Genomic DNA, 14,502 nt, shown 5'->3' on the forward strand with positions numbered 1-14,502 from the left:
GCTGTGCCACTCCAAGCAGTTTGTGGTCTACACTTGCTAAATGTAGCGGGGCGTTTGCAGCATTACTATTATTGTCACGGTTATTATTGCCTTTACGATATTTCTGTGTGACTTTTCATGCCACTGCTGACCACAGGACGTGAAAGTCTAACTACGAAAAGAATGAGCGTCTTTCTACCATCTCCTCAAACATGTTTTCTTGCCATTAAAAGTTTTGGTACAAGGGTCCCGCAGTCGTGGGTCTCATACCCCAGTAGGCACATGCACACACATATATGAATATGCATATGCATATGCATTAATTCGATGACAGGGGCGCCGTTTTATTTTTCCATTGTGGTGGGACCTAATTGGACCGTAAGAAGCTTTATTCAGAGGTGTGCGATGACTCGTTACGTCCCGCATTTGGGAAGGGCCAAATCCTCGTTTAAATACGTAGGCATTTTAGGGTTAGTCGTGGAACCCCTCTGCGTCCGGGTTCCCTACAGGCGCGTTCTATCTTGTGAGACGCCTTTTATGGCTCTTTGTGTGTGTGACTTCGGCGATGCGTTGCCCCGCTCCGACAAAGGCCTCGTTCGCCCTTTCAGTTTGCGCTGCTCCAGTTTTCTGCATACTTTTTTCTACCCCATCATTTGTTTTTATTTTTTACCGAAGATCCGTATTAACAGTTGCGTGGTTTGCTCGCTTTCCCCTCTATCCGTGCTCCATGAGGAGCCAGTCGGTTTGTTCTTTCTCTGATTGTTGCTTGCAGGCGTGGCGTTTCTTCGCCACCGTGCCCACCAACACTTGCCATGTGACACTTATGAACAACTAAGTACCACCTCACCCTTTTTGTGTACCGCTCTCTCGTTTCCTGAAGGCTGAAAGGTGATTTGGCTAGCGCTGCCCGCTCATGTTTCTCCTTTCCCGCACTGCTTCACGGCCAGAGAGTAGTGGCGCTAACTCAAAAGCTGTGGTCGACGCTACTTCACCCGCCACCCGGCACTCCATGCGGCTTATCGTGCTGTTTTTGCTTTCGCTGTTGATGGTGGCACCAGTGGTTTGTGTAGCAGATAATGTTACGGTAAAGGTGTATTCCCTGTTGTACGACCCCTTTCTTCCTGATGCCTACAATAATGGAGTGAACGCCGGTCTCCACGCCTCGTTCGCAGTGCGCCAGTGGTCCACCGCGTCGAACGTCAACGTTGAGGTTATCCACCCCTTATCGTACGAGGTCCCGCCCCCTGAGCTCTTGCGGTCCATTATTGAGGAAAACAAGAATGAATTCTTTGTGGTTGTTGGGCCGTTGAGCGATAGTGACACACTGTCTGTTCTTCCTTCTTTGGAGGAAGAGGATTTGGTTGCCTTTGCTCCTTTTACTGGCTCTGATGCTGTGCGCGGGTGGAGCCCGAACGCTTACTTTTTGCACGTTTCACCAGCAGCGGAGCTACTGGCCTTGCTTCGATATGCAGTTAGTCAGCTCCACCTGTTGCGGATCGGCTTCATGTACCTGCAGAACGTCCACTTTGGAGACAGCGAGTATGAACTGGCCGTGGAGCTAATGTCTCAGATGGGGCGCAGTTTGTGCGGCGTTTTTACCTTGGAGAGTTCCTTTGATGGCGAGGCTGATGATGCCGAGTTCACAGCGACATGGGAGCTATTTGCGGGGACGCACCCGCAGGGTGTGATGATTTTTGCACCGCAGGTGTCGGATGCGATGAGGTTTTTGATGAAGTTGGTAACTGACAACCGTACCAGCAGTGCATATATTTTGTCACCAACGCCTCATGTGACCAATATAGAAATTGCTTGGACCTTGGCGGGTACTACTTCCGGCGTCAAAATGTTTCCTGGACAAGTTGTGCTTTCAGGTGTGCTCCCCCTTGTGTCGGATAACGGGTTCCGTGCAACCCGGCGGCTGCGAGCGGATATTAAAGCGTACGCGCTTTCCGGAACTGGCGCCGTCGAGTTTGACCCTTTAGCCTTCGATGGGGACGCCGCATACGGGGGACAAGTAATGTTTGGCTGGATCGTCGGTGAGGTGTTAGCCCGGGCCTTGGAGTGTAGCGAGTTCTTGAAGAGCAGGATGACATTCATGGACTCGCTATATAATCAGCGCCGCTATGTCATTGATGATATCGTAATCGGTGATTTTGGTGGTGAGTGTGAGCCGTTGGCGGCTGCGTATGGTGCAACGTGCTATTGCAATGAGGGGGGGCGCATGATATACATGATGATCCTTGGCGACGATTATCTTCCTCGTCCTGCGGCTGACGGGTTGATCACATTTGATGCATGTGACGAATCCGGGGTTCAGATGCTCGCTCCGCTTTATACTTTGCTGTTCTCCAGCGTCAACGACCCATTCGCACGGTCCGTTAACGGTGCAATTCACCGCGGAGCCCTCTTTGTATCCGGTAATGGTCATCTAGGTAAATCTGAACGGTTGTTCATACACTCTGTACCCTCAACGTCAGGTAATGTGATGTCGGACCTGAGAAAGATGTTGGACACTAGGGCGGTAACGTCTGTGCTTGGTGTTGTGGATGATGCGACACTTTCCACGCCTGACGTCGTGTTTATCGATCCCATTACCCTCAACCCAAGACTTCGTCACCCCGGAAGGAACGTAATCTACCTGTCGCCGACATTGGAGCAGCAGCTCTTCGTGATAGCAGGATATCTTGCTAGTGAGAATGCTTCCACCTTGCACGCAGTTATGCGCGACGATGCGACACGTTTGATTGAAACTGTGGTGAACAGAACGTTGCTGTCGTTTAACAGGTCTTTGAATTCTGTGGTTTCACTGGATAGAGATGCGCCGTTAAATGCTGCACTGCCCACTGATGGCAGTCTGCTGCTAATAGGGCTCACCGCCTCAGACGTCGGTGGTATTGCGGCTCATCTTTCAGCAAACCGCAACGTCCGTGTGTTTATACCGTTCTTTGATGTGGCGTTGTTTTACGATGACTTCATTCGCGCGTTCAGAGGCCTCAAAAGTGCTGAACGCTTAATATTCGCAACGAATCTACCCCACTGGGCGGACCATCGGCCATCGTCAGAGACTATCCGGAGATTTCATGCAAACAGACCGAATGCATCCGACCGGACCCCACTAGCACTTCTGGGCTTTACCTCTGCCAGTTTCCTTGATGCAGTCGCGCAACACATAGTAGGGGTGGACCCCCAAAAGGTGCTTACTACAATTTATACCCATTCTGTCATATCCGTTGACGACATGCAGTACGGCGCGTTTGCGGATGAGGACTGTTCCAGGATTGTTGGCAACCATACCGACGCGGTGGACGGCTGTCTTGTGAACTATGGTGCGATGCACATCTCCCTGTGGCCACTCGCCCGCGCGCTGAATGCGGCCGTACCACCCCTAACAAAGCCTGAGACGCCGTCGATGCACTACCATAACCTTGAAGAGGATGACCATCCGAAGTCGGTACTGGCGGGTTTAGTTGCAGGTGTCCTCAGCGTTGTGGTGATGCTTGCGGTGTTACTGTTGGTTCTTTTCCAACTGCGAGGTGGTGCGCGCGATAACGTCAATGCACCGAAGGAGCTGACGGGCCCAGTTACGCTGATATTCACAGATATCGAAAGCAGTACCGCACAGTGGGCAGCGCACCCAGAGATGATGCCCGATGCCGTCGCGACACATCACCGTCTGATTCGTGCGTTGATTATGCACTACAGGTGCTACGAGGTCAAGACGGTCGGGGACTCATTTATGATTGCATGCCACAACCCCTTCAACGCTTGCCAGCTCGCGTGCTGCCTGCAGCGGTGCTTCCTGCAACATACCTGGGGAACTGCTGCATTTGACGAATCCTACCGCCAAATTGAATGTCAGCGGGCCCTTGAGAATGAGGAATACGCCCCACCCACTGGGTACCTCGAGTTGAGTGTATACCAGAAACTCTGGTGTGGGCTGCGTGTGCGCGTTGGGATACACACCGGTCTTTGCGATATTCGGTGTGATGAAGTGACTAAAGGATACGATTACTACGGCCGGACATCGACCATAGCCGCCCAAACGGAGAGCATTGCGAACGGTGGGCAGGTACTGCTAACGCATGCAACTTATATGTCTTTAAAGACGGCGGAGCGTGAGCAACTTAATGTGACGTCGCTCGGTCCCGTTCCGTTGTGTGGCGTGCCAGAGCCTGTGGTGATGTACCAGTTGGAGGCTGTTCCGGGACGCGCCTTCGCAGAACTACGGATTGGACATGTTTCTGGCACTGCTGGTGCTTGCGGCACTGCCAGTGAGACAGGTTCATTGGTTGTCGAGCTAAGCGATGAAGCGCAGGTTGTTGCCACATCATTGGAGAGTGTGCTTAGCACCTTCGCACCCGCACAGCGGCGGAAGGCACTGATGACTTTCTGCGAGCGATGGCGTGTTTCGTTACCGCGGAATGCAAAGGAGGTGTGGGATGACGCCTTCTGCTGCGATGTCATACGTGTCATTGCAGCGAAGGCTTGCCGTATTGCCGAATATGAACCGAGGAGTACCAGCAATAGTGTAACTCAGACTCCGGGGCATTCTTTTGCCTTGCCATCTCGTGTGTTTGGGAGTGTGTCGCTCGGTTCGCAGCTTCCCTTAGCACCGCCTCGCGTGTGTGATGCCGTAAACCAGGCGCCGTGCCCGGACGCAACCTCTTCTAGCAACTGTGACAATTCGTCAGAGTCGTACATCATAGTTGTCGAGTTCCCTGAGGGATTCGGGGAGAATACGCCAAGGAATGGGGAGTGATGGCACTGAAGCATTTCAGCCGTTACGAATCACTACTTTCTATTTTTTGTATGTGCGTTTTGTCGTTATTTCCCCATAGGTATTGCTTTATATTCTTTTCCTGCGCGTGCAACTTGTTGGATGCAGGTTTCGCCTTTTGTGTGTATTTATTTCCTATACGCATTCCGACGTACAAAGGCGTTCTCCACGTGAATTGTTTGAGGAACCTTACCGCATTTGCATGGCATGTGTATGTATATGGACTTTTCGATGCTCCAGCAGTAGCTTGTATAAACAATTAGGTTGCTTTGTATACCCTTTGTCCTCTTTATCTGCGGTGTGCCTTTGTATACGTGCGTGGCATGGAAAGGGCGCTGTGCATAGCGTATTTGTATCTCTTTTCCACTTTAATTTTCTATTTATTAATTTATTTTTTTAAAAATTCTACTGTGTCGTTAACTATGTGGTGGCCGGCTCGGGGTTCTCGCCGTTGTGTAAATCTTCTCTTGTTGGGGCTCCAGCCTGTAACGTTTCGCCCTGCAGTGGCGGTATGTCCCTTTCTCTTTGCTTTTCTTGTCTTGTATTAATTCTCCGGTGCTCTTACAGCACATTTATGCCGTCCCTTGCCGTGGACACATGTATATGACAGGTATTTTTTTTTCTTGTCCCCACTTTTTCTAATTTCATATGCATGTTTTGTACGCGCGGTCGTGGTGGGCGCGAATTCCCACACCGCTCTTGTCTCGGTTTAAATGTTGATTATAACTTCGTAACGTTTGGCGCGCTACTCGTAAGGGTTTTGTGCTTCCCTTTCTATTTGATGTCGTTTCTTACCTAACTCTTATGACATACCTTGAGTGTATGATGGATATCCGTGGTTGTTGCTAACTTTTGCTTTTTATGTATTTTTATGTATTTTTATGTATTTTATGTATTTCTATTTTTTAATTTTTAATATTAAGGTTCTGTGTGCATTACTCTGATATCACTCCACCATTTTCGACAGCGAGCATCTGGCGGCTTGGACTACTTTTGTTGTTGTTGTTGGTGGCGTCACCTTTTTCTTTTCTTTTTTCCGTTTTCATTACATCTCTTCTTCTAGGCTATTTGAAGGGAATACATATCTGCAGGACTGGCTATATGTTATTGCTTAGGGCGTACGGGGCATAGGATAGTTTAGGATCTGATTTTTTTTTTTTTTGCCGTAGCCTTTTAAACTGACGGCGATTTTTTTGAACCATATGACAAACTTCCGTGTTTTGTTAGGGAGTGTTTGGTGACCTGACCGATTTGCGTTTGGTGTTGAGCCGCTGCACTGCTGTGAACTTTCCGCATGTGACGGCGCCTCATGTTCAGAGATCGCGTAGCGGCAATAGTAATAATAACGATTATTATTTATTAATAACAAATAATAATAAGCGCTGCCATCTGATGTTGTGGAGTTGTGCTGCGAACCGTCACGAGGCTGTTAATACAGTTGAGGTCATTAATGACTTTATACGGTGCCTTGTTTTCCCGCATATATCCGTGTGTGAGTGGTGAATTCTCTGAGGTGGTTATGAGGTAAATTCCAACACCCCCCCATCCCCCCCCCAAAAAAAAAGAAGAGACGAAACCAAAATGGAACCTGGACAACGCGGTGTGTGTGTGTTTGTGTTTGTGTTTGGGTTCGATATCGGCGCGTGTGCTTGGAGATCATTTACGCTCTTGCCAAGTTATAGTAATTTTTTTTTCGTTCCTTCATGTTTAATAAAGGTGTAAAAAGTTTGTTAATTTGTGAACAGTGCACGGTGGAGAGTGTATGATTTTGTTGTGTAAGGGCGCGGTCATATGTTGCATGTTTTTTTTTTTTTCTGTAGGCCTTTTTTTCAGGTGATGTGACCCACGGTAACGTTTGGTTTAAATTCCGTGCTTAACGTGCGTGTGCCAGCGACTATGAACTTTGCCAGCTGCAAAAAAAAAAAAAAAGGAAAAATGTGCAGCCCATGGAGCGGGTTCGCTTTTTCGTGTTGTGACGATGGTGGCATACGACATTCACAAGTAGTAGTGGTGCTGTTGGCGCCTGTTGTATTGTCTAATTTTTGCGTACTCATAATTTCAAATACTTAATGAGTAAAAAGGACTTTGTTATTTTATGGGGGAGGGGGCTAATGTCATACGGGATGCTAATTTGAGGGGTTTATGTTATTTGATATCTCACCTTGAAAGGTTTATCACTATTTTGTGGTTTGCTTATTTTTCCAGGGGCTGCTGAGTTCCATTAGTCGGGTGCCTCAGTTTTTAATACATATCAAAATAATAAAAATAGGCATCCAATATATCAGGATGCGGTACAGTGTGGAAATATATGATGTGGTACTTATGTAGGGTGAATTGTTCCGACGGTAAAGGACGGCAAAGCAATTCCTTTTTTGGACTTACACACAAGCATTGGTTTGTTTTTGTTAGATTTTTAAACTCGCTAAAATTTACGTTTGTGGTGATTGCGCTTCCTTATGTGGGATTTGTATTTGCGTTTTGTGCGCGTGCTTGGAATAGGAGTGCTTCCTTGTATACATATTTTTCTGAAAAGAAGACAAGTGACATCATTGTGAACAAAAAGACATATACGAAAATGTTGGGGATGAGGAGTTACATCGTATTTGTTGCTGTGGTAACGCTGCAACATATCTGCGTCAATTCAAAGGCGCATGAAAACAACATTGTGAATGGAAAGGAATTTGAAGCACTGTGTGGCTTTATAAATTTTGCACTGGATACGCAAACACCACAGGATTTGGTGCTCAAAGTTGAGGAAGCAGAAGACAAAATCTTGAGTGACACGTTTGCAGCTGGGGGGGATGCGAAGGTTTCAAAGGAACTACAAGAGCTTAAACAAAAAGTGGAAACTTATAAGGAACAACACAGTGATTTATGGAGCAGCTCCACGCCAACTATTATCCAGAAAAGTTTAACAGAAGCGCTGTATGGCAACGGTAATAAGCAGGTTGTAGTCAAGCACGTGCAAGGCAACAGGTCGGACGTATGTGGCAGAGCTGGCGGACAGACGGGAAAGAAAGCAGGTGAGACGTTGGCGCTGGATTTACTGTGCATTTGCGCAGCATCTGATCAAGATGAGGACGACGTTGTGACTTGCTGTAATGGATGCAACACCACTCATGTAGGGGTATGGGAGCCCCAACAAAACTCTCCCGCTCACTGGAATTTGCTCCCCCCTAAGTGCAGCAACGTGAAGAGAGAGAAAACTCGGCCGCTTCAAGTGCTCTCAGCAGCGCTTCGTTTTTTTGTCAGCACCCTCAACACAACGTCAAACTCTTCATCAGGTCCCAGAAACTTACTGGGTGCGCACGACGGGAGCGTAGAGCACGGTTGCAGCGGAGGAATCTTGGACGGACATGGCCGATGTGTAATATATCTCCCAAGACACGTCAGTGAAAGTGCGCCAACAATTCCGTGGTATCTAAAGTTGCAAGAAGCCGCAACCAAAATGGAAGAACTAATCCAAGCCGAGGAGTACCTCGTGAAGATTCAAAACCAAGTAAACGAATTGAAGAGGGAGGCACGACCTGCCCCAAATAATTCAAGCGAAAAAGAGAAGGACGAATCCAATAATACTGATAATGGACTGGAGGGGAAAAAACCGACTACGTCTTCTAAAAGAGGATGCTCTGGTTTCGAAAGCAAGGTAACTTGCCTGCAACAGAAGCCGCGGTGCGAATGGAATGGGACTGAGTGCGTGACTTCTATAAGGAGATTACTCACCTCCAGCGGTGTAAACCGCCTCCCAGCACCACTTAAGTTATTTTTTCTAGTTTTTTAAATACCCCTTAAATCTTAAAATTACAACATCACATAAACTTAGCATTTCTCCCCCAACCCGACCCAACCCTACCGTAAAGACTCTTTTTCTCCCCAACAACAACTGTTTTATTAAACTCACTTAAGGAAACACGCATCTTCCAGATGTTTTTCAAAGATGAAGTAACTCAACATATGTAAGGCAGGCATGCTTTTTATGCGCTTTGTGGATGCGCGGTGTTCGTTCCGCCTTTCTTTCGTACGTTTCTCCGATTAGTGAAGAAACCAACTCACTTTCCCCCTTTGCTGTGTTTCCAACAACTCTCTATCGCTGCGATGTTAATCCTACAGAGCAAATGGTGATGGTGGTGTGCGCGGGGCCACTCGCTCTTGGTTTCTTGGAACAACCTTGTTTTTCACTCTCGGCAAGGAAGAAACACTTTCCCATGCCCGCTGTATTTGCTGTTTCCCACCAAGTTATTCTTCGGAGCGCCTTCGTGTTGGAGTTGTGTTCCACTTCCAGAGCTATCGACAAATGCTATTCCCAAATCCGCGTATTCAAGGATAAAGGGGATATTTTCTTTGCCGAAAGAACTTTTTCTTGGTAACATGAAGCACCCAGAGAGTACCTTGATATGCGCATTTCGTGTTTGTAATTGGAGGGGAAAGGGCTTCACTCAATGGGGGAAAAAACTTTCCTCTGCTCATTCTTTGGTTTATTTTGTGATGTCTTTCTGTACAAATGGAAAAAAAACTTTCTTCCTTTGGTGTACGACACTATCTTTTGTTTGAGAGCAAACATGGAATGTAACATTGTTGCTTTTCACGCTTTTTGTGCGTGCTTCTACTAGGCTACGGAAGGAAGCAAATGTGACAATGTTTGTTGCACCGTTATTTGTGTAGGGCGACTGTCCGACGAGGTGGCTGGGAGGAGAGTCGGATTTGTGTTCAGTGTACCTGTGTATGGGCTCTTACCGCCTTGGCTGCAGTTTGTGGCGAGACGGCTGTGGCTCCCGAAGTCGTTTATGTGGTAATGCTCTCTTAGCGCTAGTTTATTTTATATTCCGTGTGTTTGTTGAAAAACCGCGCGCTGTGCCAAACTCACGGGGGGAGGCTGTTTGTTTGTAGATTTAATCTACCCGCTCGTCCGTTGGATATCTGCGGAATTAACCCTAGTTTTCTTTAAGTTCACGTCTCAAAGGCGCTCAGCTCTTTTGCGCCGTCATTTTGCCCACTTCAGGTATTAAGACCGTTGTCACCATACATACCCGGATCCGCGGTGTCACCTGATTTGGTTGCAGTTTTTGATATCGTGGCTTCGGTTGGTGCAGGTTCTCGCTTCTTGCCGTCTGGATTTTCGTGCGTTTTGTGGGAGAAAGATACTGCACTTACCTGTTTAACTCTCAGACTTTAGGTCGAATGGTTTGAGTGTAAAGCGTGGCAACCACCCGTAAAATAGCAATCTTCTTTTCGAGGCATTTTCTACCGCGGATTCTTCACGTAGTGCTTTTAGGGATGAGGCATTACAGTGGGTGCGGGGAAGATTCTTCGGCTTCTACCTTTAGATTACTGCCCCACTTTTCTATTTTGTGTCCGTCCTTGTGCTGCATATGTCTGGTGATGGCACCTTATTCCACGCGTTCCGTTGGGCAATGTTGGGTATTGAAGAATCCTCGGAGTCAGGTACCTTATTGGGAATGTTATGTCATTCATATCTGTTTTTATTGTATCCTCCTGGTGCGTAGGATGATTCCCGGAATATGAACGCACAGCTCATCGCGCCATCCAGTTTTGTGCTGCATATTCTCTGTCCTTCAGTTGGTCCTTTTCGCACATTCTTCCCTGGTTCCCCAAAGGGGGGGGGGTTAATGTTTAATGTTTTCGGTTTCTTTCTCTCCATCCTCTTTGTTTTTTTTCTGCGCTCCATTTTCCTGGTTGACTTTTCCTTTGTCTTTGCCTTGCCCTTCCCTAATTCGATGCTAATGTTCTTCCGGGTTGTGGAGTTGCTTTTTTATGCATCTGCTACCCATTCCAAACAGACTTGGCTGTGGTATATCGGACGTTCCTACTTGTGATTTGTGTCGCCAGGTCATATCCTCTTTGCTTTCCGGTGTGTTGCGCTTGCGCCTCGCCAAAGTCCTCTCTATTTTGGGTATTTCGGAACATACTTGGTAACTTATTTCGTCCTCTTCATGCAGCAGCCATTTCGGCATTCTTTAGTTCTTTCTGCTCGGCTTGCGTGGCCTACGTCGGTGCATTTTCTTAACCATCCAATCAGTCGGTACTCCTGGGGGAGGGGGGGGGGGCGTAAAGGAGGAAGTTTGACCATATTTATTATTCCTTTTGACATTCGGGCAGCCCCCCTGCTCGTTCCCGAAGGGGTGCTCGGGAGGATATCTGAAGCCCGTGGTTGTACGTGTTCCCATAACGATTCCCCTCGTTCGGGAACTCACATCACAAACATGGCGCCTGTAGTTTCTCTTGTACGCTTCCGGAGCTTCAGTTTTTTTTTTTTTGGGGCGCCTCCTGTGCTCTTTTAAAAAATATTTCCCATCGAAGCGCCCTTATCGCATGGTTAATAGCCGAGCCGGTGTATGGCAGATGAACGTTGCGCACTTGGCATCCGGCTGGGTCATTATACCTTACAACTTGTGATGATGAGGGCCTCTAAGGGGAATGGCTATACTTCCAAGGGGGTTTCCCGTCATATGCGTTGTTGAAGCCTGTTTAACTATGGACCCGCTGCGCCGTCCAAGCTTCATGCCCTTTACCCCTTTCAATTGCTGCTACAACCTAATCGAAATGCTTTGATATGTTTGTCCGAGAATGAGCCAATATTTTCTGTGTTACGAAGGAGGCAATCTCTTCCGGTAAGGCGAGTTTGTCGTACGAGGTCGCATCCCCATGTTTTATCGTTTTGGTTGTTCTCGAATTTGTATCTCATCATTTTTTTTTAATATCTCTCCACAGCGGTAATAACGAGTGACTTCGCATTGAGCAATGTTGTAGCGTGGGGTCGCCTCTTCTGCCCGCTTCACCGTTTTCCTTTTTCCCCACGGTGTGAAAACACGAATAGGAAAGTTGCCATTGCTTATCTTCCAGTAAATTCTATAGTATTTTTCGATGTGGGTTGCAACATTCCCCTCCCTTAATTTTGTGGTGATCGTTCCAAGAGTGGATAAAAGGGTGGATGCGTCGACGAATACTGTCGCCTGCTTGCCCGATTTTCGGCCATTTCCTCAAAATATGGTGGAGTGCTTCCAGCCCACTCTCTCAATTATTCACGTTTTTTCAGCTCCTATGATACAGAACCTCTCTGCCCTATGGATTCGCTTTGACACCGGGCACCCTTCTGGGTAAAGTTGTGTTTGCGATTGCTTGAAGATATCTGCTTCTATTTGGAGGAAAAGGTGAAGGTCCGAAGCTTTCCCGAGTCCGACGCCCGTTATTGGCACGCGACTCGCATATTTTCTTATGTTTTCCCTTTTCGCCAGCTTTCCTTCTCGACTTACTCTGCGCAGCTCCTACCCTTTTGCGTTCTTGAACATTCTGGTCTGAGGCTGACGCCAAATGCAGCCAGAAGTTAAGCTGTAGTATAATTCCTCCTGTATAACACAGGGGCGATGTGAATTGATCTTAGTGGCTCCCCCTTCAACCCCTTTCCAGGGGGTTGAACGGTTCTCAGCTTTGGCAGCTTCTTTTTTGAATCCGCCATTGTTTTTTTTTTTTGCGCTTCTCTACCCCTTCTTAGTGCTAAATGTGAAAACCAATAGCTTCGATTCCTTTCCATCGGTTTTTCTTTGCCGTCTGTGTGGGGGTGGGAGATGCCGACACGCGCAATCCTGAGGCATGCGTATTCCATTTTGACAACCGACACCCCCAAATTATGTTGTTTTGATCACCGTGTAACACAGCCAATTCGTTGCCGTGGCGTTTTCTTGATATATTCTAAGCCTTTGCTGGCGCTTCCTATGGGATCGCTTGCAAAGAAACTGTGCCTAATTCCTGTTGTTTTATTTTTCGTTTGCCCGAGGGAGTTTATTTTGAGCATGAACAGTATTTATCCTAAGTTGCTTTGCGATATTCCGCACCTCAACGATATAGTTCCCAACCGCGTTTTGTCAATCCTTGCCTTGGGGTTTCAACCGTATGGGAACTATCCTATCCATCTCGTTAGGTGGGACGCGCTTTGCGGCGATTCAGTTCCATGATGATACGCTCATGATGCACCGGGCAGAATGTCCTTTCATAATACACAAATGTCTACGGCACTTCCTTTCCTTTTTGTTACCGCGGTTTCCCGCACTAGATAGATGCCGCTGGGGAGTGGTGCCTGGGCCCTGGTTTCTGTGGCTGCAGTAAGTTTCCCGGGCGAACTTTCAACCTTCTGGTAGCAGCTCTTTCCACTTACTTTCCAAGGGCGTCCATAAGGATCGCCAGGCGGGGTGATGCCACCTGTGTTGCAGGATCGCTCGGCTGCAAGGTTGGTATTGTAACGTCCTTCTTCCACTGCTTCGGTATTTTTGACACGTTTTATACGGTGATTGCGCATCCCCACTGGGTATTGCATCCTTTCCCCTGCTATGCTTCTGCAACCACGGTCCCTGTGCGTAAATTCATCCAGCGCCAACTTCAGCTCCCCCATGGTAAATGGTTTGGGGTGGCAGTTCGTCACTCCTGGAAATCCTGTCTTCAGAGCCTCTGACATCTTTGTGAGCCTCTTCTCGCATATTTCTGCAGTTGCATTTTCCCGCATCTCTCTGTGAGTTGGTGCTTTCTGGACGCTATAGAAGAAGCACCCAATGGCCCTGTTTCAAACATTGCATTTGCCGGATTCCGTCTTGTTCCCTTTATAGTCGTCTGATTCGATATCTATCTCCCCCCACTTCCTTAGGACCACTTCTTATGTTACGTCTTTTTGCGACTTTCCTCCCTTGTTCTTGCGCTCCTCCATTCCATTCTCCGGATTTCTTGAGTCTCGCCTCCGATAACGCGTCAGCGGTCTGCTTCTCTCCGGGCATGTCCTTCCGCGTTTTGCTTTCCTCGTGATTATGCGGCTCCGTCCATTCCATCCGCAGCTATCGCCTGTCGTCTGTATCTTTTCTTCAGCTGCTGGGCGCAAGTTTTTTGGCGATTCGTACGGGCAGCTTTATTTAGTGCGAAAAATGCGTGGTAGCGGCGGCAAGAACGGACTCCCTCAACGCCCATGCCGTTGCTCACGTCGAACTTGACCTAACAGCGATCGCTGCCTGGACCCAGTTTCAGGACTGAGCCGGGGAGCCCGTGCTCCCTGAACTTACTACCTTTTAGTTGTAGACACCGTTCAGGATATTAAAACGTTTTTTTGATCCCCGTAAATAAGATGCTGTAAAAATACCGTTCCGAGCACTGATGCACGGCGCAGTCTTCTACTCTGTCTCACCAGGTATGTGAGTTCCGTTCCCAATCGTGAGAGCTCGTGCCCGCACCTACCGCCGGCGCAACTTCTGGTGAGGGCGGTGCGTTTCGCGTCGAAAAACGTATGAGGGGTCGGGGAAGTGCTGCAATACAAGTGTGGTTCCCATCTTTCTTACGAGTGTACGTACGGGTGACGTTGGCTGGACACCTTTGTTATTTGTGAGGCTGGAGGGTTAGGGTTAGGGGTTGACCGTGGGGTGTGTCGGTGATTTTTCTTTTTGCAGGGGCCGGTCGGCATGTGCTTCTGTGGCCCAGCAGTTTTCTTTTTTTGCGTTCGGGACCCCCACTTGATGCAAATGCCCGTTAGTGCCGTTGGACCATGTGGCGATTTGTGAAGGGGGCGCTGCGTCATTATTGTTGCTGGAAAAAGGGTGGTGTAGAGACGGGGGGATGTGGGTGTTTTTTTCTTTCCACAGGAGTACAACATGCGCCAGTGAGGTTGCATCACTGAACGCGGTAGAAATCTAGCCATGCTGATGGTATTCCGTACGATGGGTGCGTATGTAGTGTGCCCACTGTTTTCGCTTCAA

At 48.0% G+C, this 14,502-nt stretch overlaps 9 protein-coding genes across 9 annotated transcripts; 7 read left to right on the forward strand and 2 right to left on the reverse strand.

Moving 5' to 3' along the window:
* Positions 1–306: 306 nt before the first annotated feature.
* On the forward strand, positions 307–738 carry TbgDal_V880 (hypothetical protein, unlikely; the record flags this gene model as incomplete). The annotated part of the gene is made up of 1 exon (XM_011774935.1): positions 307–738. The coding sequence occupies one exon, from the start codon at positions 307–309 to the stop codon at positions 736–738; it is 432 nt and encodes a 143-aa protein (XP_011773237.1).
* A 154-nt stretch (positions 739–892) lies between these two features.
* Positions 893–4,738, forward strand: TbgDal_V890 (receptor-type adenylate cyclase GRESAG 4,putative; the record flags this gene model as incomplete). Its single annotated transcript, XM_011774936.1, has 1 exon — positions 893–4,738. One exon carries the CDS (start codon positions 893–895, stop codon positions 4,736–4,738), a length of 3,846 nt encoding a protein of 1,281 aa, XP_011773238.1.
* Positions 4,739–7,064: 2,326 nt separating this feature from the next.
* On the forward strand, positions 7,065–8,537 carry TbgDal_V900 (T. brucei spp.-specific protein; the record flags this gene model as incomplete). The annotated part of the gene is made up of 1 exon (XM_011774937.1): positions 7,065–8,537. The coding sequence occupies one exon, from the start codon at positions 7,065–7,067 to the stop codon at positions 8,535–8,537; it is 1,473 nt and encodes a 490-aa protein (XP_011773239.1).
* Positions 8,538–8,745: 208 nt separating this feature from the next.
* Positions 8,746–9,123, forward strand: TbgDal_V910 (hypothetical protein, unlikely; the record flags this gene model as incomplete). Its single annotated transcript, XM_011774938.1, has 1 exon — positions 8,746–9,123. The coding sequence occupies one exon, from the start codon at positions 8,746–8,748 to the stop codon at positions 9,121–9,123; it is 378 nt and encodes a 125-aa protein (XP_011773240.1).
* A 1,152-nt stretch (positions 9,124–10,275) lies between these two features.
* On the forward strand, positions 10,276–10,590 carry TbgDal_V920 (hypothetical protein, unlikely; the record flags this gene model as incomplete). The annotated part of the gene is made up of 1 exon (XM_011774939.1): positions 10,276–10,590. The coding sequence occupies one exon, from the start codon at positions 10,276–10,278 to the stop codon at positions 10,588–10,590; it is 315 nt and encodes a 104-aa protein (XP_011773241.1).
* A 117-nt stretch (positions 10,591–10,707) lies between these two features.
* TbgDal_V930 (hypothetical protein, unlikely) lies at positions 10,708–11,055 on the forward strand (the record flags this gene model as incomplete). The annotated part of the gene is made up of 1 exon (XM_011774940.1): positions 10,708–11,055. One exon carries the CDS (start codon positions 10,708–10,710, stop codon positions 11,053–11,055), a length of 348 nt encoding a protein of 115 aa, XP_011773242.1.
* Positions 11,056–12,339: 1,284 nt separating this feature from the next.
* Positions 12,340–12,726, forward strand: TbgDal_V940 (hypothetical protein, unlikely; the record flags this gene model as incomplete). The annotated part of the gene is made up of 1 exon (XM_011774941.1): positions 12,340–12,726. One exon carries the CDS (start codon positions 12,340–12,342, stop codon positions 12,724–12,726), a length of 387 nt encoding a protein of 128 aa, XP_011773243.1.
* Positions 12,727–12,761: 35 nt separating this feature from the next.
* TbgDal_V950 (T. brucei spp.-specific protein) lies at positions 12,762–13,271 on the reverse strand (the record flags this gene model as incomplete). The annotated part of the gene is made up of 1 exon (XM_011774942.1): positions 12,762–13,271. One exon carries the CDS (start codon positions 13,269–13,271, stop codon positions 12,762–12,764), a length of 510 nt encoding a protein of 169 aa, XP_011773244.1.
* An 813-nt stretch (positions 13,272–14,084) lies between these two features.
* TbgDal_V960 (hypothetical protein, unlikely) lies at positions 14,085–14,444 on the reverse strand (the record flags this gene model as incomplete). Its single annotated transcript, XM_011774943.1, has 1 exon — positions 14,085–14,444. The coding sequence occupies one exon, from the start codon at positions 14,442–14,444 to the stop codon at positions 14,085–14,087; it is 360 nt and encodes a 119-aa protein (XP_011773245.1).
* Positions 14,445–14,502: the final 58 nt, after the last annotated feature.

The sequence above is a fragment of the Trypanosoma brucei genome, chromosome 5, assembly GCF_000210295.1.
Source record: "Trypanosoma brucei gambiense DAL972 chromosome 5, complete sequence".
NCBI lineage: Eukaryota > Euglenozoa > Kinetoplastea > Trypanosomatida > Trypanosomatidae > Trypanosoma > Trypanosoma brucei.